Here is a 25872-nt window from a genome sequence, read left to right as displayed (position 1 = left end):
ACTGGCACTTTCCGCTCGCCGTAGCTCCGGCGACGTCTCCGAACCCTGCCCAGCTGCTCCTCTGATTGGCTCGGGGGCCGGGATGGACATGCGCGCTGAGCGGTTCTGAGGCCGGATTGAAAGTGAGCCGGGGAGGGCACTCGGGGGCTCTTAAAGGGGCCGCGCTGCCGAAGGGACTTGAGGGAAAGGCTGTTGCGGGAGCAAGATGGTGAGTAAGGGGGGGTCGCTGGGGCGGCGAGGGGAGGCCCCGGCTGGCTCCTCCGCCGCTTCCACATCCCCGGGAAGGTTTGCGCCCTTAGAGTTCGTGGTGGGGTGTCTCAAAACCCCTCCCATGTCCCTGTTGGGGGTCTCCGTCGTGCGGGGGGGGGGGAGGGAGAGGGAGACATGGCATTTGGAGCAATAAATGTGACTTTTGACAAACAAAAAAGATATGGCGATGGCCTCCCGCTGCAGGGATGGTTTGGTATTTGTTTAAACCATGTTCCTGTTCGTATTTTTTTTTGGGGGGGGGTGTTGTTGTTGTTACAGGTTTGTTTTGTTTTTGTTTTTGTTCTCATCTTTATTTTCTGTTGTTTTTTTTAATACGGCGAACTGCCCTGAGATCTTGGCAGGAAGGGCGGTGTGCAAATTTAATAAATAAAACAAACACACAATAACTTAAAACTTAAAACAATACATTTCCCCAGACTTCTGGGAAGGCTAGAAAAGACTCCTGTCCCTCCAAGGAAAAACAAAACAAAACTGTGATGCTTCGTTGCAAAGAAAGGGCCAGATTTTAGTGTTTTGATGTTGTATTTTAATCTTGTTTTTAAGTTGTATTCATTTAACTTATTTTTATTTGTACCGCCCCGAGCCTGGCCTTGGCTGGGGAGGGTGGGGTATAAATAAAATTTATTATTATTATTTTACCCACTTTGCATTTAGTGGGACTGGGCTTGGAAAAGGCGCTGGCGAGGCTGCCTCCCTTATTTTTAGTGCCCCACCCTGATCCACTCACCCTCTGGAAATGGCAGGATCGGGGGGGGGGGGGCATTCCAAAGACTGATCTGGATTTGTTTCTCTTTGCCACACTTAAGTGCCATGCACAAGTGTGTTTTCCTGTACTCCCTAATCCAGGACGAGTATACTTTATGTCTGTACTCACACCAGGAATGTGGATTAAATTTCCCCTGGTCACTCACTGCAAGCATGAATGGAGAGGGTGTGGAGACAAGTGGCTGAAAAATGCTTCACCAGGGATAAATCCACATTTATGGAAAGTGCAGTCCTGTGTATGCCTACTTTGAAGTAAGCCCTACTGAACTCACTCCCACATAGGTCCTCATGAGGGGTTGATCGTAGGACTCTTCCGCCTTAATACATGTTTATTCCTAAAGTGGAGAATGTAATCTGCATTGTCCCAGGATACTTCAACCCTGTTCCCACTAATGGACTCACAGCTGTCCATTGAGTCGCAGGTCAATTCTGTGCCCAGGGCAGCTGTCTACCAGCTCCATCCAGTACGCAGGATGAGACCCTACCTGCCCGCAGACTGTCTCGCCAGAGTGGTGCATGCTCTGGTTATCTCTCGCTTGGACTACTGCAATGCGCTCTATGTGGGGCTACCTTTGAAGGTGACCCGGAAACTACAACTAATCCAGAATTCGGCAGCTAGACTGGTGACTGGGAGTGGCCGCCGAGACCACATAACACCGGTCTTGAAAGACCTACATTGACTCCCAGTACGTTTCCGGGCACAATTCAAAGTGTTGGTACTGACCTTTAAAGCCCTAAACGGTCTTGGCCCAGAAGCGTCTCCACCCCCATCGTTCTGCCTGGACACTGAGGTCCAGCTACGAGGGCCTTCTGGCGGTTCCCTCACTGCGAGAAGCCAAGTTACAGGGAACCAAACAGAGGGCCTTCTCGGTAGTGGCGCCCGCCTTGTGGAATGCCCTCCCACCAGATGTCAAAGAAATAAACAATATCGGACTTTTAGAAGACATCTGAAAGCAGCCCTGTTTAGGGAAGCTTTTAATATTTGATGAATCATTGTATTTTTCCTGCTTGGCAGGGGGTTGGACTCGATGGCCCTTGTGGTCTCTTCCAACTCTGTGATTCTATGATTCTATGATTTTAATATTCTGCTGGATTTTAATATTCTGCTGAATAATAATAAATTATTATTATTATTATTATTATTATTATTATTATTATTATTATGGTTACTTGGAAGCTACAGTAGTTCTCTTGCGGTCAATGGGACTCCTTCATTTTAAGTACGATCTGGATCAACACCAATTGTGATTTTTGCCTGTGTGTCATTATGCACTTTAGCCACCCTGGAAAAAAATAACATAAAGAGCTGTGAGAGGATGGAATTTTTACTTGGTATCTCTTCCAAGGCACACCCTTGCCTAGTCATTCTAATCTGCTTTTGTTAATGGTAAATTTGGAACAGGGCTGGCTGTTGTGTTTGGCTAATCTGGTGTAAATGGTGGTGGTTGTGTATGCATACATCTTAAGTTCCCTTTTGGCTCCTACTGTCCATCTAATTGATGTCTTGGCGAAAGCTAAAGTAGAACAGTTGCACTTTTCCAAAATGGGATGCCTTTGCATTTGGAAATCATTGAGGTAAGGGTGCCCACCCCACCCACGACTGCCTTCTTTCCCCTCTTCCCCAAAACCCACTCATGGAGTCCAGAAAGGGCTGAATCTGCTATCTGCCACTAGTCTATTTGGAAAGTTCACACCAGTATAAACATCCTCTTGTTCCTTTTCTGCCCTCCACCACTGCTGCTTATGTTTAACTCTCTGTTCACCTTCCAACCATCATCATGTCTTTGTTACTGTTCTTATTATGAATTTTGTGTTTTTATTTTGTACAGTGGTACTTCGGGTTAAGTACTTAATACGTTCCGGAGGTCCGTACTTAACCTGAAACTGTTCTTAACCTGAAGCACCACTTTAGCTAATGGGGCCTCCTGCTGCCGCCATGCTGCTGGAGCGTGATTTCTGTTCTTATCCTGAAGCACTATTTCTGGCTTAGTGGAGTGTGTAACCTGAAGCGTATGTAACCTGAAGTGTATGTAACCTGAGGTACCACTGTATTTTTATGGCGTGAACTGCCCTGAGATCTATGGACGAAGAAGGGCAGTATGCACATTTATAATAATAATAATAAAAATAATAATGAGCATTCTTTGGAAGCAATCAGTGTCAGCTGGTGGGAGGGGGCTGGTGCTTGTGCAGGGAGGGCAGTTCGGTTAGATGGCCTTGGGTCTTGGTCTTGGCACTTTGGAAGCAAAGGAATCTGCTTTCTCCTGTGTCAAGCCGATTGGTCCATCCAGCTCAGCATTGTCTACCCTGACTGGCAGCTGCTCTCCAGGTTTTCAGGCAGGGGTCTCTCCCAGCTACACCTGCATTTGCTGGGGAGTGAACCTGGACCTTTCTGTGTGCAAAGCAGATTCTCTGCCAGCTGAGCCACGGCCACATCCCCTTTAAGTTTTTCGCTCGCCCTGCCCAACCTCTCTTAAATTCTTAACTCCTTGCGATGCTCAAAAGGCTAGTTCTCTAGGAAATTGGCTTGTGTGCTGAAAGCCTCTTTCAACAGGCTTCGGTTAGACTTTAGAGGCCTTGAGCTGTTTTGTTTGTGAGAGCTCTTAGCCTTAAGTCTGGCTGTGAGTAAAAAAAAAGAGAGAAAAGTAGGGCATGTCTGTCTTGCAAAACCTAATCCAGTTTTACTGTCAAGATTTCTGCCTCCTCCCCACCCCAGGAATTATGTGCTTTGTGGGTTTGCACAGCAGCTGAAGCTCCTCTACTAGATTCCTCTGAATAAAAATTATTTTTATTTCCAGCAAAAGAAGCAATGAGTTGGTCCCTGCCCCAAACAGCTTACAATTGAAACAGCAGGGGCAGAAGTGGAGTCCCTCTGTTCCCCACCCCAAAAAACCCTCTGGCATTTAAACAGGTTTAAACCAATGCACAGAAGTCATTCCAGATCCCCACACGGCAGGGAGATGTAAGCTACAGACTCTCGCAAATGCCTTTCCTTCTCTTTTCCTTGGCAACAGGGCTGCAGTAAGCTGTTCTGGTGCTTACGGGTGCCTTGCTGGCTCAGGGCCTCCTATGATGAGCAAATGATTTCTGGGTGGTGCAAGTACCTGGAGGCAGCCTATTCAGGGAACTGGGCTGTGCCTCCGCCTGACACAATCGCTGAGCTGCATTTATCTGTGAGTGTAACCGCCAGGAGTACATTTTCGCAAAGCTACTTGTAGGAGCAGAGAAGCTCAGGCTGGAATAACGAAGGACGTCTTTTGCGGCAATGATTTGCCTCTTCTCTCCTGTTTCTGCTCTTTGCGGTCCTTCCACTTGCATCAGCTTGGCCTTTCCATGCTGGAAATGACTATCTGAGATGCATTTCACTGCAGAGAGCAAAGGAATTTGCAGGATAGGTTTTGTTTTGTCTTATCTGTATAGTGTAAGATGAACATTGAGGCAGTGATGTATATCCAGAAACACTCTGGTGTGGTCTAAGTCCTGGCGGGGGGATAACTTCATCTTGTCCCTTTATTTGCTTATTTTTATATCCCAACTTTCTTCCATGGAGGCATACACGATTCTCCCCTTCTCATTTTATCCTTGTAGAAACCTTGTGAGTTGTGGTTCAGCAACACTTGGAGAGCCAAATGTTCCCTATACCTGGCTTATCTCATCCACCATCAGTGGCCAACCAGATCACCTCTATTTTTGGACTTTCCCAGTGGCATGAGCAGAAAAGTCCTTTTCCTCAAGTTCTCCACTTGCAGCAGGAATAGGGAGGCGTGCCTGGACTCCCGACTCCCGCCAGCCAGCATGACCAATGGTTAAGGGAAAAGGGAGCTGCAGCAAGCCTGGCAATATCTAGAGGGGGCACAGCTTCCCTATCCCTGGTCTGCAGTAACCTTCCTCATACTGGGGCTACAACTCCCATCAGCCCCCGGTCCCACGTTGGGGAAGGCTGGTGTTGGCAATACAGTGGTACCTCTGGTTGCAAACGGGATGCGTTCTGGAGGTGCGTTCGCAACCTGAAATCTGTGGATCGCCGCTTCTGCGCATGCACGCGACGTCATTTTGCGCGTCTGCGCATGCACGAGCTGCGAAACCCGGAGGTAACCCATTCCGTTACTTCCGGGTCGCCGCGGAACGCGCAACCTGAAGCAAACGTAACATGATGTATGACTGTACTGAGCAGACAGACCAATGTTTGGACTTTGTGCAAGGCTGCTTCCTCTGTTCCCACTGCAGGATCACAGAGCTATGTCCCCACAAAGCATTTCAGAATACAGTGGTACCTCGGGTTAAGAACTTAATTCGTTCTGGAGGTCCGTTCTTAACCTGAAACTGTTCTTAACCTGAAGCACCACTTTAGCTAATGGGGCCTCCTGCTGCCACCATGCCACTGCCGCGTGATTTCTGTTCTCATCCTAAGCAAAGTTCTTAACCCGAGGTACAATTTCTGGGTTAGCGGAGTCTGTAACCTGAAGCGTCTGTAACCCGAGGTACCACCGTAGTTACTTGTTTCCTCTTATTACTTTCTGGGGCTTTGCGCCTGCTCCAGACCTTCCAACAGCTGTGGATCAGAGAGCTGCGGCTGACTTAAATCTCTTAATAAGAATGTCTTATTCATCTCCCTCCTCGTCTCTCCTTCCCTGCCCCCCCCCCCCCGCAGAGTGAATCCCTCGTGGTTTGTGACGTGGCCGAAGACCTTGTGGAGAAGCTGAGAAAATTCCGTTTCCGCAAAGAGACGAACAATGCTGCAATTATCAGTAAGATGTCTGCCCACCAGGGTTTCAAGGCCTTGTGCTGGGTTGGGGCGTAGAAGGATCCGCTGAGTAAGAGCAGAGGGCATTGCGGACTCTGCATTTGGCCCGAGGCTCCTTGCACTTTGCTCTCTGAGAGCAGAGTTGAAAGAACTTTTGCATTTGGGTGCCAGCAAAAAAACGAACACAAACCCCCCTGTCCTAGGCAATTTGGAGAGCTGGTTGAGTGGCAACCTTTGTGTCTGCCACAGGTTACCAGTTGCTTGAAACCGCCGGATGGGAGAGAACTCTTGTGCTCGAATCCTGCTTGCTAGTTTCCCGCAGGCCACTGTGAGAACAGGGTGATGGACTAGAGGGGACCATTGCCCTGATCCAGCATTGCTCTCCTTGTGGATTTGTGAGTCTGCTGAGTGGCCGGAGGTAAGATGCAGGCGCTCAGTCCCAACTTTGTATAGCGGGAGAAATGTTGTTGGAAGGTAGTGATCAGTGTTAGAAACTCAAATATATAAGCTAGGCGGCAAATGGCTCCTTAAACCAAGGTTACGATTGCCAAAGCAGAATGCCTAGATGCCATTTTGGGGCCAGGCGGCTCGAAATTGGCCCCTGAAATTCATTCTGGTTGTGCAGATAAAATACACAATTCTACAGGACGTGGCATTAGTGTGTGAAAACAGCCAAGATTCAAGGATCCCCAGGCAGGTGCTTTCAGGTGGTGGAGAGATCAGGCGCTATATTGGCGCCCGGTCATCTTCACTTGGTCGCAAGTGGCCGATAGCCAGGTGCAAAATGCGCCCGGTGCCTGCCTAATTTCGAATGCTGGCAGTGAGAAGTATTGAGGTGGGAAGGGGAAGGCACAAGCCAGTAGTGGGCGGAGCAATGGCCGTTGCGATTGCCTTTGTTCAGTCGGCCAGATTCCAGCCGTTCAAAGATAAGGGGGCTCTCTCACATTTGGTCTGCACACAAACACACATTGTGTATACAGTGGTACCTCTGGATGCGAACGGGATCCGTTCCGGAGCCCCGTTCGCATCCTGAACAGAACATAAGACGCGTCTGCGCATGCACGTGACGTCATTTTGAGCGCCTGCGCGTGCGTGAGCAGCAAAACCCGGAAGTAACCCGTTCCATTACTTCCGGGTCGCCGCGGCACACAGCCTGAAAATGCTCAACCTGGAGCATATTTAACCCGAGGTATCACTGTATATAAGCCTCATTCCATTCAAGCAAAAGGTATTCTTGGTTGGAGGACACAAGCCAGCCAAATAGGTTTGGGGACAGGGGGAGGAGCTTGAGGAGAGGGGGTGTGGCTTAGAGGGAGGCCTGAGGGTTGCCTCTAGCCCTGGGGTTCCCCACTTCTGCTGTAGCAAAGCAGTAGGGTATTAAATGGCCAACAGAATCTTGGAGGCAGTTTCTCCAAGTTGTCCCAAATTATGTCAACACCGTAATTAAGCTTCAGGTCTGTCTGTCCAGAGCTGACCTTGTTGGCTTCAGTGGCTCCTCCGTGGAGCCTCTTTTATCATCCTGAGGATCCCTTTAAAAAGAAGAAATCGAAAGAGATTACTGTCCTCATGGTTACAAAGATAAGTGGATTTATCACGGCTTACGTTCTTTTCCAAATGTTTCTTCTTTCTCCTGATTCTCCTTCCCTGCCCTGGTTGAGCAAACATCTCTTAACTACAAGAAACTGCCATCGTGGCATTTGCTATGGGTGGTTTGGTGACATTGGGCAGTATTTATGTGTGTGCATGTGGATGAACTATTTATATCCCACCATAATAAAACACAAGTTACAAGCTAGCTAGCAAAAAAGAAAAGGGGATAAAATTGCTCAATAGCCACCAGGCAAAAACACATCTAAAAGCACCGTTTTCATCTGGTTCCAAACAGCAAGAATATCTTCCTGAAAAAAAGCAAGTTCTGTAACTTGGGGGTGCTGTGGCTGAGAAGGCCCTGTCCCTGCAGAAGTGTCCCCCATCTTAAATTTATGCACCTGGTTCTTCTTGCCTAAGTGCAGAACCTTACATTTGTCCCTATTGAAATTCGTTTTGTAACCTTGGGCCAACTTTCCCCTTTTCTTGTGAGGAGTTCTATTTGGAATAAGGGAATTTCCCTTAAAAAAAGGGAAACGTTGACAGCTATGTATTGAATCCTGATTCTATGGCATTAGCTCCCCCTCCCAGTTTGGTGTCATCCTCAGATTTGATGAGCAATCCCCTCTTTTACTTCATCGCAAGTCATTTATAAAGACGTTGAACCACAACTGGCCCAGGACAGAACCCTGTGGGCACCCCACTTGCCACCTTTTTTTCAAGGATGGTGAGAAACCTTCCCTTGTGGTAAAACAACAGAGCAAAGTCTTAAGAAAAGCTTTTATTTTTATGTTTTTAAAAGCATGTTGCTAATAGCACACAGTGAGTGCAGGTGGGTCGCCAGTGAGGAGTCAGTGTTACCTGGTAATCACCCTCTGCCATAAAGACACTCCTTTTTTTGAGTGTATTTGTGGCAGAAGGTGATGCTCAACAGCAGGGATGGGAAACCTCAGACCCAGGGGCCACATTCAGCCCTCTAGACCAGTGTTTCCCAACCTTGGGCCTCCAGATGTTTTTGGCCTACAATTCCCATCATCCCTGACCACTGGTCTTGCTAGCTAGGGATGATGGGAGTTGTAGTCCAAAAACAGCTGGAGGCCCAAGGTTGGGAAACACTGGTCTAGACCTCTCTCTCTGGCCCTTGGAACTCTTCCCTGGGCCTCATCCCTCGCCAGCCTTGCTTTGCACCCTCCTTGAGTGTTTTTGCCTGGCTGGGATTTGCCCTTGAACTTTGACAGTTTCCCTTGCTTGTCTGCATGGAGGACAGAGAAGGGTTTCCAAATGGGTGTGGAAAATAGCCTCTTGTACAAAGGAAAACATACGCACCTGTCGCTCCTCCCCCTTTTGCCTCTGGCCCTGCCAACATCTAGCATTCAGCCCTTGGAACAGTGTCCAGAATCCTCCTGGTGGGTCAGCTGAGAGATGCTCCGAACACTGGCCTGTTGTACTACTGTTAATTGAATGAATTTATTATTTTGGTCCCAGACCAGTTCCAGCTCACATACAAAATCAGGGAAGTCATGAAACACAACAGGGATGCATTTAAATTTGCAGTTCGGTATAACAGGGACAGTACAGATATAGCAGCAATTAAAATAAATAAATTAGATCTTACTCACTAAAATATAACCTGAAGTTGTCATTCAAAACCTTAATCGTGATGGTATCACAGCTTGTTCCCTAAGTTTTACGGCAATCACACAGAATTTGGCCACTTTTAACGTGATCTCTGGATCTTTGTCCTCTACCAGAGATTTTAAACATTGGAATTCGGACCCATTTGGAGATTTTTACTGTTAATTGGCTACAGCCAGAGAGTAAGGCAGGGCGAGCAGCCCTCTAAAAAAAGAAAGCAGTAGAACCATTGACATCAGTCGTCCCAGCTGAGTCGTGTTCATTAATTTCAGTGGGTTCATTTCAATTTCTTTCTCCCTTTTATTATAGTGAAGATCGACAAGGATAAGCAGCTGGTGGTTCTGGATGAAGAACATGAGGTTTGTGGATGGTCTATTTATATGGTGTGGATTTTGTTTCTTCGCCTCCAGCTACAAACTGCTTCAAAGCTGGGGCTGCAACTTCTCGCAGCAAAGATTTTCTTATTGCTGGATTCCGAAAGTGAACCGCTGCGCCATTTGGAAAATCGTTTCTTTGTCTGTTTTCCACGCCACGCCACCTCTGCCCTTTGCAGCGCTGGTTCCTGCAGGATGCTCTGAAACCACGCCTGGGTGGTCTAGGCAGAAGTAGAATCATAGAATCATAGAGTTGGAAGAGACCACAAGGGCCATCGAGTCCAACCCCCTGCCAAGCAGGAAACACCATCAGAGCACTCCTGACATATGGTTGTCAAGCCTCTGCTTAAAGACCTCCAAAGAAGGAGACTCCACCACACTCCTTGGCAGCAAATTCCACTGTCAAACAGCTCTCACTGTCAGGAAGTTCTTCCTACTGTTTAGGTGGAATCTTCTTTCTTGTAGTTTGGAACCATTGCTCCATGTCCGCTTCTCTGGAGCAGCAGAAAACAACCTTTCTCCCTCCTCTATGTGACATCCTTTTATATATTTGAACATGGCTATCATATCACCCCTTAACCTCCTCTTCTCCAGGCTAAACATGCCCAGCTCCCTTAACCGTTCCTCATAAGGCATCGTTTCCAGGCCTTTGACCATTTTGGTTGCCCTCCTCTGGACACTTTCCAGTTTGTCAGTGTCCTTCTTGAACTGTGGTGCCCAGAACTGGACACAGTACTCCAGGTGAGGTCTGACCAGAGCAGAATACAGTGGCACTATTACTTCCCTTGATCTAGGCAGCAACGTCGCGCTTGGCATGTGTGTTCAGAACAAACCCCACTGAGTTTAGTGGGCTTTATTTCCTAGCTTTTGCCAACCTGGTGCTGTCCAGATGTTTTGGACTACAACTCCCATCAGCCACAGTATGAGTCATCCCTGCTGGGTGGAGCTGATGGGAGTTATAGTCCGAAATATCTGAACAGCACCTGGTGGTGGTGATGATTTATTAGATTTATATACCAGCCTTCTTCATAAGATATCAGGGTGGTTCACAGAATTAAATGGGCAAAGGCTCTTTAAGGGAACATGCTTCAAATAATAATAATAATAATAATAATAATAATAATAATAATAATAATAATATATTTATACCACGCCCATCTGGCTGGGCTTCCCCAGCCACTCTGGGCGGCTTCCAAACAAATATTAAAATACAGTAATACATCAAACATTAAAAGCTTCCCAAATGTCTTCTAAAAGTTTGGTAGTTGTTGTTCTCTTTGACATCTGGTGGGAGGGCGTTCCACAGGACGGGTGCCGCTACTGAGAAGGCCCTCTGCCTGGTTCCATGTAACTTGGCTTCTCGCAGCAAGGGAACCGCCAGAAGGCCCTCGGAGCTGGACCTCAGTGTCCGGGTAGAATGATGAGGGTGGAGACGCTCCTTCAGATATACTGGACCAAGGCTGTTTAGGGCTTTAAAGGTCAGCACCAACACTTTGAATTGTGCTCGGAAATGTACTGGGAGCCAGTGTAGCTTAGATAACTTAGTTACTGTTATGTATACCATTTTATACAGCTGTTGGATATCTCTGTGGATTCCTGTGTGCACAACCCTGTCTCTTGTTCTATTTTTAATGCTACCAGGGCATTTCTCCAGATGAGCTAAAAGACGAGCTGCCAGAGAGGCAACCTCGATATCCTTTTTTTGGCGGCGGCAATATTTTGCTTTAGAAGAACCCATTTCCGGTCTGCATATTGGTGCTTGCAAAAGCCTCAAGCTAGCACACCCAGCTCTGCCTGGGCATGTGGGTTGGGCCACGAAACAGGTGTACAAATCGATGGGTCACTGGTGGCGATTCCAGGTTCAATCCCCACATGGGAACAGCCCCTGCCTGAAACCTTGGAGAGTGGTCCGCAGCATGTCTGTAAAAGTGCAATTAAAAACCCTACAGTGTCTAGCATGGCACATTAGGTAAAGGTAAAGGACCCCTGGATGGTTAAGTCCAGTCAAAGGCGTCTGTGGGGTTGTGGTGCTCATATCACTTTCAGGCCGAGGGAACCAGCATTTATCCACAGACAGCTTTCCAGGTCATGTGGCCAGCAGGACTAAATTGCTTCTGGCACAACGGGACACAATGCGCTTCTGGCACAACGGGACACAATGACAGAAACCAGAGTGCACGGAAACACCATTTACCTTCCCGCTGCAGCGGTACCTATTTATCTACTTGCACTAGTGTGCTTTCAGACTGCTATGTTGGCAGGAGCTGAGACAGAGCAACGGGAGCTCACCCTGTCGTGGGGATTCAAACCACCGACCTTCTGATTGGCAAGCCCAAGAGGCTCAGTGGTTTAGACCACAGCGCCCCCCGTGTCCCTATTGCGTATTACAATTGCTACAGTAGGCAGAAAAGCAGTTAAGTGGTCTGCCAAGAACCTCGGCCATTTTCAAGTGGTCCATGGTGTAAATAGTTTGGGAGCCACTGGCGTAGACAATTTTAAGATAGGTGGGCCAATGGTCTGGCTTGGTACAAGGCCCCTTTTTACAACTCTTGCCCACTAGGGGTGAGAGGCTGTCTTTAGAGGGCCCATTATAAGCTAGGTAAGAGCTGGGGCCTCAATGGACAAGCAGGATTCGGATGGAAACTGTTGGTGACAAAGGCCAATGGTCAGGATTAGGGGCGGCGCTGTGGGTTAAACCACAGAGCCTAGGACTTGCCGATCAGAAGGTCGGAAGTTCGAATCCCCATGACGGGGTGAGCTCCCGTTGCTCGGTCCCTGCTCCTGCCAACCTAGCAGTTCGAAAGCATGCCAGTGCAAGTAGATAAATAGGTACCGCTCCAGCGGGAAGGTAAACGGCGTTTCTGTGTGCTGCTCTGGTTCGCCAGAAGCGGCTTAGTCCTGCTGGCCACATGACCCGGAAGCTGTATGCCGGCTCCCTCGGCCAATAAAGTGAGATAAGCGCCGCAACCCCAGAGTCAGTCATGACTGGACCTAATGCTCAGGGGTCCCTTTACCTTTACCTAATGCGGTTTTAAACAACCGCAGCCTCACCCCAAGAATCTTGGGAAGTGTAGTTTGTTAAGCATGCTGAGCATTGTTAAGGGGACCCCTCACAGCGCTACAGTTCCCAGAGTGGCTTAACAATGCATCTCTCTTCCAAGGGAACTCTGGGAATTGTAGCTCTATGGAGGGTAATAGGAGGCCGCCTAACAGATCTCAGCACCTTTAAACTTAACAAATCTTAAATTTGCAGAGGAAAATATTCTCTTGACTTATATACCTAATAAAGAGAAAATATGAATGGACTGTCCATGCCCTTACCAAGGCAAAAACATAGATATTGGTGAACTGGAAAGATTTAAATGCAGCTCTCTTCAATGAGTGGATAGAATATATGTACAAACCTGCAACACATGAACAAGCTGTGTACAAATGTGGACTCGCCATGGACAAATTTAACGATATTTGGAATTTGGGTGGCACTGTGGGTTAAACCACAGAGCCTAGGACTTGCCAGTTAGGTCGGCAGTTCGAATCCCCGCAATGGGGTGAGCTCCCGTTGCTCAGTCCCTGCTCCTGCCAACCTAGCAGTTCGAAAGCATGCCAGTGCAAGTAGATAAATAGGTACCGCTCCAGCGGAAAGGTAAACGGCGTTTCCATGCGCTGCTCTGGTTCGCCAGAAGCGGCTTAGTCCTGCTGGCCACATGACCCGGAAGCTGTACGCCGGCTCCCTTGGCCAATAAAGCGAGATGAGCGGCGCAACCCCAGAGTCAGCCACGACTGGACCTAATGGTAAGGGGTCCCTTTATCTTTACCTTTATTAGGTTAAGTTTTAGGTTAACTACTGTAACAATCATGTAATGTTTATAGTTTTTTGTTTTTTACACGGGTGTTATTTTGTTTTATTTTCACATTTTCGTTTAACTGGTGCACTTAAAATTTTGTACTTCTTATTTTTCCGTAAAGAATATAACAAGCAAAACTGCATTTCCCAGCGTTCCTTAGGGAGAAGATGTGACTGTTTCAAGTGGGATGATTCTGCTTTAAATGCATAGTGCGAATGGGACCTCGGGGTGGAAAGCAGGGGGGGCGGGTGGGGAGGCACTGCTCAGACCCAACAAGGGTCCCTAGGAAGTGCTTTCAACTGTCTGATACTATCATGGCCGCCTTTAGCTCATTTTAGCATTTCATTGATCCAAACATAGCAGCCCCAGGTATAAACTGCCCCCCTCACCTGTAAACTCTGCTTAAAAACTCAGCTACACTGAACACATTGCAACGGGCAGGTTTCAAGATCCTATTACCCAGCCCTCCTTCTCCCATTTTCCTTAACTCTGAGAAAACGTTCATCGTCTATAGCTACAAGTACCAGCACGACGACGGGAGAGTCTCTTACCCGCTCTGCTTCATCTTCTCCAGCCCAGTCGGTAAGTCAAGCTCCGGCTGGATGATGGGGGCAGTTTCTCCCGTACAAATTCCTGCTCTGCAGGGGGTTGGACTGGATGACCTTTTGAGGGCCCTTCCAGCTCTCTACAGTTCTGCGAAGCAAAATGCAGCTGCCTGCTGGGCTTCAAGATGGAAACGGCTGATTGCCATAAGGAACAGCAAGTTTCGCTGGGAGCCATGTTTTGATCGGACGGGACACAAACATGTCTTAGGATAGCTCTAAGAACACCACATGGGGGCAAGGTGGTGTTGGTGAAGCTTGTGAATTGCCCTTTTCAGGACCCCCAGGCTCTCAATTTTAAGTGTTTACACTCGCCTTCGTTGTCCTGGCGCCCTCCGGAAATTGTTGTTGGACTACAACTCCCATTGTGCACTGGCAGGGGCTGATGGGAGTTGTAGTCCAACACCCTCTGGAGGGTGGCAGGCCAACAAAGCCTGGCTTAGATTTTGGAGCCCATGAGGTGCAACGCTTAAGAGTGTCATGCTAGCACCTGGTTCAAATCCCCACTGGGCCACAAAGCTCATTGGGTGTGGCCTTAGGCCAGTCATTGCCTTCTCTCAGCCCAGCCTGGAGGAATGGGTTTCTGTGTAGTCAGTTTGAAACGGGACCTAAAACCCCCCTTTTCTTCTTTCTCCAAGGGAGCATTTCTAAAATGCATTAACTTGAGCTGTTGAGCAAATGCATAACAAGAACACAGCTGTATAAACAAAGCTCTCTCCTTTATCAGTCACGGCAAAGGATGACCTTGGCTGTTCCAGTGGAGTAGGGATGACATGTCTGGGTCTTATCTTACCATACTCTGACGCACAGACCTAGTCTGGGAACAGTGCCAGAGTGTGTTCTTGGAGTTGGTGACTTCTTGCTCCAAGATAAGAGCATAGGAACAGGAATACCCTTTTATGGTCAGGAGTACAGGAAGGAAAACCCTTTTTTGGTTAAGAGTACCGGAGCAGGAACATCTGTGATGTCAACCTGCATGTACAAGCTGATGTGACTGGATTCCTGGGGAAGGGAGAGAGGGTGCCTGTGTCAGCATCGCCCTTGAGCCAGTGTCACCAACTGGACTCATGCACTTCAACCCCGACTGGGCTAGGCGAGCTGGTTAGCACTTCCAGAGACCACCTGGTCAAAGTGCTGTGGACTCACAGCTTAAAGTTGTGAGCACCGGATTCACTTCCACAATACAGTCGTCGCACAGCAGAGTATAGCAGAGTCTAGCAGTGTATGCACGACTCGGAGAGCAGCTCTGTAGAATATCTTCTTTTATTCTATAACTACAACTATAATACAAAACTATATACAGAGCTAAATAGGTCTAAGCATAAATGAATGCTGCACTGAGTGTCTGCAGCTGCTCTTAGCAGCAACCTTATCTCTACACACAATCTCTAACACTCAGTCTCTCTCTCTCTCTCTCTCTGACACACTGACTGACTGACTTGGTGCTGGAGCTGAATAAGTAGAAAGCAGAACACTGCTCCTCCTCTCTGGAGAATCAGCAGACTCGTCAGGAGATTCTTGGATATGGGAGGGGTGAAATCTCCTCAGCCTGGAGGATATATATATACTGCATGAAATCTCTCATTTCTTTGGACTTGCTGTGGACTGACCACACAAGTGCCTCACAGTGTCGTCGTGGGGATTAAATTGGGGGGCGGAAATGGCGTACACCACCTTGAGCTCCTTAGAGGAAATGGTGGGATATAAATGCAATCAATTAATGAATGGAAAGGGGCAACTTGTAAGGGACGAGACTCTGGTGGAGCAGCTTTTGCCAACCAGGTGCCCTCCAGAACTACAATTCCCATCAGCCCAATGGGAGTTGCAGTCCAGAGCATCTGACGGGTGACAGGTTTAGCAGAGCAAGGAGCTGGTAGCGAGTGGGGATTAAAAAGCAGGCAGGCAGTAGAATGGCTGGCCTGTTCCATCTGTATCCCTGCCCCGTTCCTCCTGAACAGACTGCCTTAATGCTGGTCTTGCTTTGCTCCTTATCCCGATTCCCTCCCGATAATTGCAGGGTGCAAGCCTGAGCAACAGATGATGTACGCCGGCAGCAAAAATAAGCTCGTACAGACGGCGGAACTTACAAAGGTAAGAGTGGAAGGCGCCCAGAATTTGCTGGGTACGAACTTCTGGCATTGTGGGGAAGGGTTGTGGCTTAATGGAAGGGGGAAGGGAGGCTGCTGACTGACTCCAGCTGCAAAAGCTGAGGTTGCTGAACAGAATCTTGAGCTGGGGTGTTGTTTTGGATTCTTTCTTGGGTGCGGGTGCTGCTGTTGTTTTGTATCATTTTCAATCATGTTGTGATATATATACACAAATTGCTCCTTTTGGTTGCATACTTTAAATGATTTACTGTTCACGGCTACTTTTGTTACGTTGCAGTGACATGTTTTTCCCCCCATGTTGTAAGCTGCCTTGAGCATGGTTTGAACTGTGGAAAGGTGGCGTACAAATGAATTTATGTATGTATGTATGTGTTGACGAGCATCTGCCTTGCGTGCAGAGGGGTCCTTGGTTCAATTCCCGACTCTGGAGAGCTGCTGCCGGTTGGTGTAGCCAGCACTGAGCTAGATGGACCAATGGTCTGATTCGTCATAAGGCAGCTTCCTATGCTAACTTGATGCTTTCCCCATTGCCTAAACTCTTCTGTCAGTTTTAAATACCGTATTTTTCGCTGTATAGGACGCACCCGACCATAGGACGCACCTTGTTTTAGAGGGGGAGAGCAAGAAAAGTTCTCCCCCTCTCTGCGCAGCGCCCCTTCTGCGAAGCGGCAGGAGAAACGGAGCCCCTTCCATTTCTCCTGCCACTTCGCTGAAGGGGCATTGCGCAGAGAGGGGGAGTTTTTTTTTGTTTGTTCTCCCCCTCTAAAACAAGGTGCGTTCAAGGTGCGTTCATTCGCCTTCAGTGAAGGCATCCCGAAGCCTCCGGAGTGCAGCAGGAGTTCCCGCTGTGCTCTGGAGGCTTCAGGTGGCTACCTTGGAAGCCTGGAGAGCGAGAGGGGTCAGTGCGCACCGACCCCTCTTGCTCTCCAGGCTTCAGTGAAGGCAACCCAAAGCCTCCGGAGCGTGGCAGGAGTTCCCACTGCGCTCTGGAGGCTTCGGGTTCTTTCGACCTGCTCTTTGGGGCTGGCGGTGGGGGAAGCCCGGCTTTCCCCCACCGGCAGTCCCAAAGAGCAGGTTGGGGAGCAGCGGAAAGGCTGCGCATAGCCTTCCCGCTGCTCCCCGAGCTTGTGGGGCTGGCGGGGGAAGCCCAGGTCCCCCCCCCAGCCCCAGGGACAACACACTCGCTTCATAAGACACACAGACATTACCCCTTAGATTTTAAGAGGAAAAAAGTGTGTCTTATGGAGCAAAAAGTACGGCGCTTCTATTATCAGGGCATGTGTGTGTGTTTGTGTGTAATGTGCCCATAAAATTCTGTGCTAAGGGGAAAACTGAACTTTGTAGCCTGTGCGCAGTATACAGATCTGCCCCTATAAATTAGACAAAATTACTCTACTCTGCTAGTTGTGCAGAGAGGCAGAGAACTGGCACTGCATCACTGTCTCTTTTTGCGCAAGAGATCCTCTGGCATGTGGGGGGAAAGGCATCCTGTGACTAGCTTCAGACTTCACTGGGCTTCCATTTCCTTTTTTCAATGTTATTGGAGTTTATAAAGAAAAATACAAAGATTATTGTCAAATATCTCCTTTTCTTTTGTCCAAACTAAACCATGGATCCCCCGGCAAAAAAAGAGATGGAGAAGAGGGGTGGGGGAACTAGAGAGAAAGAAAGAGAGAAGGAGGGAGGGAGGAATAGAAAATGAATTAAAAGACCAAGTGGAAGGAGAAGAAAGAGAGAAAAAAGTTAAGAAGTTGGATTTCCATTTCCAGTTTCATAAGGGCTGGTCGCTGAGCTAACATGCGCATGAATGCACAGGTGTGTCGGGATGCTGTGTGCTTTGTGGTTTGAGGGATGGGGACACCCAGGCATGCACACGGGCAGCACTGGCCGATGGCATCCTTTCACCTCTGGATAACCCTTGTAAGTTTCAGATGGGTTGGGAAGGCGGGCAAGAGAGGGGCGCCCGCTCTCGCCTGCCTTCACGCCTATTCAGGGCGGACAGGGACCAGCGCAAGCTGTCTGGCTCACAGTCTTGCAGAGTAAATCTGGTGTGGATTTCTAACTGTGTGCTCCAGCTTCCAAGGGAGACAAGAATTAGATCAGCCTTCTCTAACCTGGTGCCATCCACATGGTTTGGACCACAGCTCCCCTCTGCCCCAGGCATCTAGGGCAGGGCGAACTAGACTTCCAGCTTATTGTACCCTTCAGCTTCCTACTGTGCCCTTAATCCTCTGAGCTGGCCTGTCTCAGGCAGGGTTGTGTTCTCCTGCCTGGTCCTTCCATCGCTCCCCTGAGGAGACTCTTCCTTCCACCCCACCATGTTTTCCATAATCGTCCTACTGTGGTTTTGAGTGCAGTAACTAATCTGTACTGTGTGATGGAGCTCGCTCCCCCCCCCATCTTTCCGTTTTACATCAATGCACGAATCAATAGTGGTCTGAGCTGACATCTCTGCCTGCATTCAGAGGAAGCATTAAATAACACCACTGTGACTAATGCACCCCTCTTCTGCTCCCCTCTTCCTCAGGCAATTTCTAGGGCAGGGCAGCAGCTGCAGCTCTTCTTTTTCTGCCCCTCTGAGAGATCCTGCAGATCAGGGGTGGGGGACTCTCAGGCCAGCGGGTCAGTCTTGACCCACCCACAGGGTCCAAGTTGACCTGGGAGGCTGTATCCTCCAAACCACACTGCCCAACAGCAGACGTCTCTGGATTAAGTATCAGGGATGTGCTCGGTATTTCTTGTTGGCCTCCCTCTGTCTCGAGAGACAATGGAGTGTGCCTCCGAGGGTGAAGTCGAACCTCTGTGTTAGCAGCACCGAAGTGACGTCCTTGGGGCACAAGCCTGGGCAGGGTTCATGGAGGTCCTGGGCTGACCAGATAAAGAGGAGAAGAAGAGTTTGGATTTGATATCCCGCTTTATCACTATCCTAAGGAGTTTAGGGAAGATAGACTAAAGGATTCCGCCCAAGGCCTGATACCGCCAAAGTTGTGACGTTTTGCTACGGGAAAAGGCAAACCTGCCAATGCAGGGGAATTCCTTTCCGGCCCTTCAATAGCGACCTTGACGTAGCAGCGCCTTCGTACCTGTGGAGAAAAGGTTAACCTGCAAAAGAAGTCTTAACTGAGGGTGGGTAGGGTGGGAGAAGCTCTGGAGCCAACTAACGGTTCCCAGGTAAGATCCTCTCCCTATTGTGTGGGCAGGTAGTCCCTCCCCCTACCTGGCCTGATTACCTTGACAACGCCTCCCCAGGCAGGATTGGGTAACTGGCTGAGGTAGGCGGAGACCTCCAGGTATCCCACCTGGGGGGAGGCGAAGCCAAGCCTGTGCTAATGGTGCCATATAGGGTCCCGGGGGCTGCACATAATCACGCAAAGGGTGCCCCCATTTAATGTGGGGAGCAGTCACTACATAAACAAGACACGAAGAAGGAGAAGAAGAAAAAGAAGAAGAAGAGGAGGAGGAGGAAGAGTTTGGATTTGATATCCCGCTTTATCACTACCCTAAGGAGTCTCAAAGTGGCTAACATTCTCCTTTCCCTTCCTCCCCCACAACAAACACTCTGTGAGGTGAGTGAGGCTAAGAGACTTCAGAGAAGTGTGACTGGCCCAAGGTCACCCAGCAGCTGCATGTGGAGGAGCGGAGACGCGAACCCGATTCCCCAGATTACGAGTCCCCCGCTCTTAACCACTACACCACACTGGCTCTCACTGATGGGGTCCAAAGGAAAGCAGCGCAAGACATTTGGCACCAGCTTGGCTGCAGGAGTTGCCAGAAGGAGGCACTCTACTCCAGATTTACTCCTGAGCCTTTTTAGTCTCCTGAAGCGAAGCCAGGTTTAGGATCAGTGTTTTCCTTCTCTTATATGGGCTGCTTTCCCAGGTTTATGAACCCCACCTGACCCTCACTTCCCTCTGCAGCATGACAGGAATTGCCTTCTTGGAACAACTCTTGGTCTCGTCTGCTCAATCCTGTCTTTGCATGCAGGTGAAGTCCCAAGTCACCGAGTGTTTGAGGCCCATTGGCTTCCCTCACCCGGTTTAGCAGGCCAGTCAAATCTGTTCCTGGGTTGTGTCATCGCATGCTGACAGCTTACCAAAGCGTTCTACCTGTGCAAAGGTTTCACTGTTGTTTAGTCGTTTAGTCGTGTCCGACTCTTCGTGACCCCCTGGACCAGAGCACGCCAGGCACTCCTGTCTTCCACTGCCTCCCGCAGTTGGGTCAGACTCATGCTGGTAGCTTCGAGAACACTGTCCCACCATCTCGTCCTCTGTCGTCCCCTTCTCCTTGTGCCCTCCATCTTTCCCAATATCAGGGTCTTTTCCAGGGAGTCTTCTCTTCTCATGAGGTGGCCAAAGTCTTGGAGCCTCAGCTTCTTGATCTGTCTTTCCAGTGAGCACTCAGGGCTGATTTCCTTCAGAATGGATACGTTTGATCTTCTTGCAGTCCATGGGACTCTCCAGAGTCTCCTCCAGCACCATAATTCAAAAGCATCAATTATTTGGCGATCAGCCTTCTTTATGGTCCAGCTCTCACTTCCATACATCACTACTGGGAAAACCATAGCTTTAACTATACGGACCTTTGTTGGCAAGGTGATGTCTCTTCTTTTTAAGGTGCTGTCTAGGTTTGCCATCGCCTTTCTCCGAAGGAGCAGGCGTCTTTTAATTTCGTGACTGCTGTCACCATCTGCAGTGATCATGGAGCCCAAGAAAGTAAAATCTCTCACTGCCTCACATGGAGGCAGTTTCACTGTTAGGAAAACATAATTTAAGACACAGATAAAAGTTCCTGGAAGCTTTAAAGAGGGTTCCAGATTTTTTTTCTTTAGTGTGTAGGAGTGCCACTCTAGGTGTCAGCTGGAGGTGGAAATAAAGGGAGGAAGTTGCAGGCTGCAATTTCCGCATGAGGAAAGCGCGCGCGCGCGCGCACACACACACACACACTCAGCACGCACGCTGACAACAAGGTTGGAAGTAAGACAATGTGTGCTGCTGATACTGTGAGTTTTGCTGTGTCGGGATTGTTAATTACTGGACTCATATTATACCGTGCTGGAGAGAGAAAGAGGGTATGTACCGTATTTTTCGCTCTATAAGACGCACTTTTTCCCTTCTAAAAAGTAAGGGAAAATGTGTGTGCGTCTTATGGAGCGAATGCAGGCTGCGCGGCTAAAGAAGCCAGAACAGGGAGAGGGAGCGCTGCGCAGCGCTCCGTCTCGCTGTTCTAGCTTTGGGGTTAGCTGCGCAAAGCCTCCGGAAGGCAGCAGGATGAAGGCACCCCACTGCCCTCTGGAGGCTTCGCGCAAAGCTAGACCAGCTATCCCAGTGGCTATCCCAGAAGCCAGATCCCTCTTGCTGTTCTTGCTTCTGGGATTCAGAATCCCCCCCTTATTTCCCCCCCCCCAAAAAAAACTAGGTGCGTCCTATCATCTGGTGCGTCCTATAGAGTGAAAAATACGGTAAATAGCCTGTATATGATAGTAACAGAAATGCCTGTGCAACCAGTCAAGCAATAAAGAAGCTCTTGACTGTGACTTTGAGTATGACTCCTGTTTTTGTCCTCTGCCTCCGGGAAAAACTCTGCTACAAACAGTAAGAAGTGGTTTTACTGAGGTGCCACCAAACAAGCAGAAAAGCGCAGCAGAATTGTGTGGGTGGTAACCTCTAATATTATCTTATGTTGTATTGGCCAAGATCATAGTTGCTAACACAATACTTTTTCTTTCTCTCTCCCCCCCCCCCTTTTTTTATACTTAAAGGTATTTGAAATCAGGAATACAGAAGACCTCACTGAGGAGTGGCTGCATGAGAAGCTTGGCTTCTTCCATTGAAAGACTCTTTAAGCATTCCATCCTGGTGTGAACTGGAACCAGACACGACAACTCCTCCTCCTCCTCCTCCTCCTTTTTAGACCCACAAAGGATACACTGTATTTATAGTCGTTTCCTGCAGTGTGTGTATGTATGTACATATATATTTTTGTGCGTGCAAAGTTTATACAAGCATGGGGAGAAGTGGCAGTTCCTGCGTAACCAAACTTTGCCCAAGGGGTCGTTTTCCCTTCCCTCTCTTTATTAACTGTTTTAAAAGGGAACAGCTCTCCTGCAGGGACAATTCCACCTCCCCTCCCTCTTGTGACTAATATTTCTATATGGCTTAATCTGGAACTCGTAACTGTGACAGGTAATGTGGCACAGTCTCCCTCCCAGGAATGCTTCCTGCGCAAGCCCCGCTTAAGATGAATGGGACCCTCTGTATCGCTCTTGCTTGTGTCCGTGGGCTCTGTTTGCAGGATGCTCCCAGTCAAATGTGTAGCCTTTTCTTTCCCCCTCAGCTGAGCGGCAGAGGCATCCTTGTTGGACAGAAACTGGACACTTAATGGCTTGTATGTGAAAACAGCATTTTCTTAAGTGACTTGAATCTTCTAGACATAAAAAGGTTTAGAACCAATCTCAAATGCAATTTTTCTGAAGTATTAATCACACCCTCGCTTCTTCAGTTTTTCAGAATGGACCGCTTCCTTTCCTCTTTAAAATTCCAACGATATTCTCAGTTGATCTTGCGTAAACATATTTCCATTTCGGGTCAAAAGTTTGACCCGTCTATTTTTCTTCTCTCTGTGTGTAGTAAATAGTCCCTCTTTTTTCTTTTACTAATCCAAAGGGAAGTAGATTTCTTAAAAATAATAATCAAAAAATCGGTAAGGGCTCAGTAACACTCTGGTGAACATCCATTCCTTAAGTCTTTATACGCAGTTTTTATTAACTGTTCTCTTGTCTTTTTTATACAAGCACTTCTCTGTGTGCCTTTCTTTTCTTTTTTACATTTCTTTATCTCTCCATTGATTGTAAGAGAATCTTATGCTGCCAGTTTTTAAACACTAGACTTGATACACACAGGCCGACTCTGCCTAAAAGAAGAGGCCACACAGTGTCTGATCAATTTCATCTGCAGGGGCAGATTCTGCGGCTGCTATTGCCACGATTTAAAGCGGGGCTGCTGAAAACCCCAAAAGATCCACGAAAACAAACCCTGCTCCTTAGTATTTGAATGTCCAGCACAGCTCTGCTCTGGGCTCCGTGACCCACGGACAGGACTGTGTAATACATGCTGTGTTTCTGCAGGTAGCACACATTCAGAATTCCTGACTTGTTCCTCTTTCAAGCTAGTCTCTATCCCACCTTGGTGCTCTCCAAATGTTTCGGCCTATTTGCTCCCCTTAAGCCTAAAACCGGCTAACTCGGCAGTCAGGGATGATTGGAGTGGCAGTCCCAACAGCACTTGGTGGGCACCACGTTGGGGAAGGAATGCCCCTAGCTCCTTGCAGCTGCAAAGGCGAGCATGTCAGAAGCATGTGGGGCAGTGCTGGCTTGCCTCTTTGAGAACAGCGAGCGAGGGAGAGGCAGGGTATTGGTCCCCTGCATATTTCCTTCCTTTCCTCCTAGGGTTGAGTCAATTGTGTGCAGGTCACAGCAGCCCACCTTTCTCGGCGCACAACTTGAATTGCCTGGGTGCAGGACTCGGCGCTTGAACTTTTAATCGCCCTGCCTGCGGGAGGGGTTGGCAACAGAGAACACAGGCCTGCTGGGGCGTTTTCCCTGTCTGTGCTGTACAGCCTTGACCTGCTCTTCTTAAGCTCTGGGATGAGCAACCATTCTCAGGCCACTGACTGGAGGTATATCAGCTCCCTCCCAGCTGATCCAGCTCTATACCTGGGAGCAGGTGTTGCTGAACGCAAATCAGCGCTTGCTTTAAGGCTGTCCCCGCTACCCTGTCTGCGCTTGGGGACTAGCTTCAAGTGCTTCCCTTTGCAGCAAGCAATGGGTGGGTAGGAGGGAAAGAATCTACATTGTACAGGTTCCTTTAAGCTTTTTTACTCTTGCTCACTTGAAGGAGAAGGCCCTGCCCATCAGCTGACATCACCAGCTATGTCATCGGATGGGTAAATTGGGGACTGTTTGGGGAAAATGAGCTCATCAGCCAGTGTCACCTTGCCGGCTGGAGGTTCTTCACCCCTTGACTACAATTCCCATCATCCCCTCCCCGTTGGCCACATTGGCTGGGGCCGAGTCCCGGCAACACCTTCAGGGCCACAGGCTTGCCATCTCTGTTCCCCTCGGTGCCACTCCCCTGCAAGCGCTTCGCATCATTTCTGGAGCAACGTTCTCCTGCATGGCAAAGGGCATCTATAGATCTCTCTTGGTGACACAAAAATGTGAAAATCTCTTGTTGACTTCTGGGAGCAAACTGGCTTTTCACCTTTGGATTGAGACGGCAGGAAACTCTTTTGCCTAGTGTTGCTTAAATCTAGGCAGGGTCACGAGTAGATGGATCTGGGTTGGGGGTTGCCAGGCAGCAATCTCCTCTGTTTCCTGGGGCAGCAGGAAACTCAATAGTCTTGGATTTAGCCCACTGGCCATAAAACTGCATGCCCCCCTGCCTTGGAGAATGGAGGAGCTGTCCTTCTCTTGCACCTTCCTGGAACCTTGCCCAGCTTGGCAAGATAATCAGGCAGTTAAATTGTTGGGCTTTAGGCCCTTCTGGGCTGCCTAATCCTACAAGTTTTTGAGTTTGTGCAGCAGCTGATGCTATATCTGGGCTGTTAAAGCACTTAAGAGACACTGGTGACACTGGTGATAAAAACAAAGCTTGGTATTTTCCTTTCTCTTAATGTTTAGGAGACCTTATTGTCCTTTTCGTAAATGGCATTATTCTAAAATGTTGTGCTGAGCATCATTCTTTCCTTCTTCTTTTTTTACTTTTAGACTAAATGACAATCGTCTAACTTTGTTCAATTTGGAATATTCATTCCAGCCTTGGATTTTTGGTTTTTGCATACCTATTATCAACCGTGTTAAGAAAGACCAACACACAAACACACAATTGGGGCGGTGCGGTGAAAACAGTCGACATTCCCATAAGAAAACTATAATTTTTCTAACGGAGTAAATAAATTAACCTTTCTATTGACAGCGTGCCCTTTTTAATACGGTAGTAGTTTAGGATTCCTCTTTGCTAGAGATTAACCGAGTCTGCAAAAATTACACTTTTTAATAGTATTTCGATTTATAACTTGGAAAAGATTTATTGAGGAAGCATTGCCTAAAGTTGCCCTGAGTTCCCCTGGTGGAAGAGCATGGTATAAATGCAAATAAATAATAAAGAGAAGTTTCCATGGGGAAAAAACAAAATGTGCCATGGAAGTTCTCATTCTCAAATTGAAAAGCAGGCTGTAAATACCTGAAATAAATCTTGTATGCTCTGAAGGAGTGATACGCTGGTTTTCTTTATTTGATGATGTGAAGCGAACACAAAGGATGGTTAAGCTTGTATTTGCAGAATGCAAAAGTCCTCTGCAAAATTATTGGTGGGTCAGTGGGGCCCTGGTGTGGGTTTTCCGCTTGAGGGAATTTGCAAAAGAGGCGTCCCCAGCAGACCGAGGTTGGGGGCTTCACACAAGCACATTTAGTACCAGAAACTTGGAGCTAAACTGGCCATTTCCAAGTGGATTCTGCTTTTCGGCCTTGTGAGGCAGCTGGCCTCTGATCGTCTTGGGTCTCCACAATCCATGTCCTAACTGCTCATTTATCTTAAAAAGCAGAGACATCACCTTGCCAACAAAGGTCCATATAGTTAAATCTATGGTTTTGCCAGTAGTGATGTATGGAAGTGAGAGCTGGACCATAAAGAAGGCTGATCACCGAAGAATGGATGCTTTTGAATTATGGTGCTGGAGGAGACTCTTGAGAGCCCCATGGACTGCAAGAAGATCAAATCTCTCCATTCCGAAGGAAATCAGCCCTGAGTGCTCACTGGAAGGACAGATCCTGAAGCTGAGGCTCCAAGACTTTGGCCACCTCATGAGAAGAGAAGACTCTCTGGAAAAGAGCCTGATGTTGGGAAAGATGGAGGGCACAAGGAGAGGGGGACGGCAGAGGACGAG

General features: G+C 48.3%; 1 protein-coding gene across 1 annotated transcript; it reads left to right on the top strand.

The window, feature by feature from the left end:
- GMFB (glia maturation factor beta) lies at positions 1 to 25195 on the top strand. The gene is made up of 7 exons (XM_081867497.1): positions 1 to 208; positions 5687 to 5783; positions 9311 to 9360; positions 11017 to 11066; positions 13720 to 13802; positions 15840 to 15913; positions 21689 to 25195. The coding sequence occupies exons 1-7, from the start codon at positions 206 to 208 to the stop codon at positions 21758 to 21760; spliced, it is 429 nt and encodes a 142-aa protein (XP_081723623.1). The 5' UTR covers positions 1 to 205; the 3' UTR covers positions 21761 to 25195.
- Positions 25196 to 25872: the final 677 nt, after the last annotated feature.

Source organism: Podarcis erhardii (assembly GCF_964252035.2).
Source record: "Podarcis erhardii genome assembly, chromosome: 1".
Lineage (NCBI taxonomy): Eukaryota > Metazoa > Chordata > Lepidosauria > Squamata > Lacertidae > Podarcis > Podarcis erhardii.
This window is presented reverse-complemented; position numbering and strand designations above follow the sequence as displayed.

Excerpts from the sequence above, each read along its gene's own strand:
- GMFB (XM_081867497.1), top strand. Across the intron at positions 5,784-9,310 it reads GAACAATGCTGCAATTATCA|TGAAGATCGACAAGGATAAG; the intron begins GTAAGATGTCTG and ends CTTTTATTATAG. Across the intron at positions 15,914-21,688 it reads AGACGGCGGAACTTACAAAG|GTATTTGAAATCAGGAATAC; the intron begins GTAAGAGTGGAA and ends TTATACTTAAAG.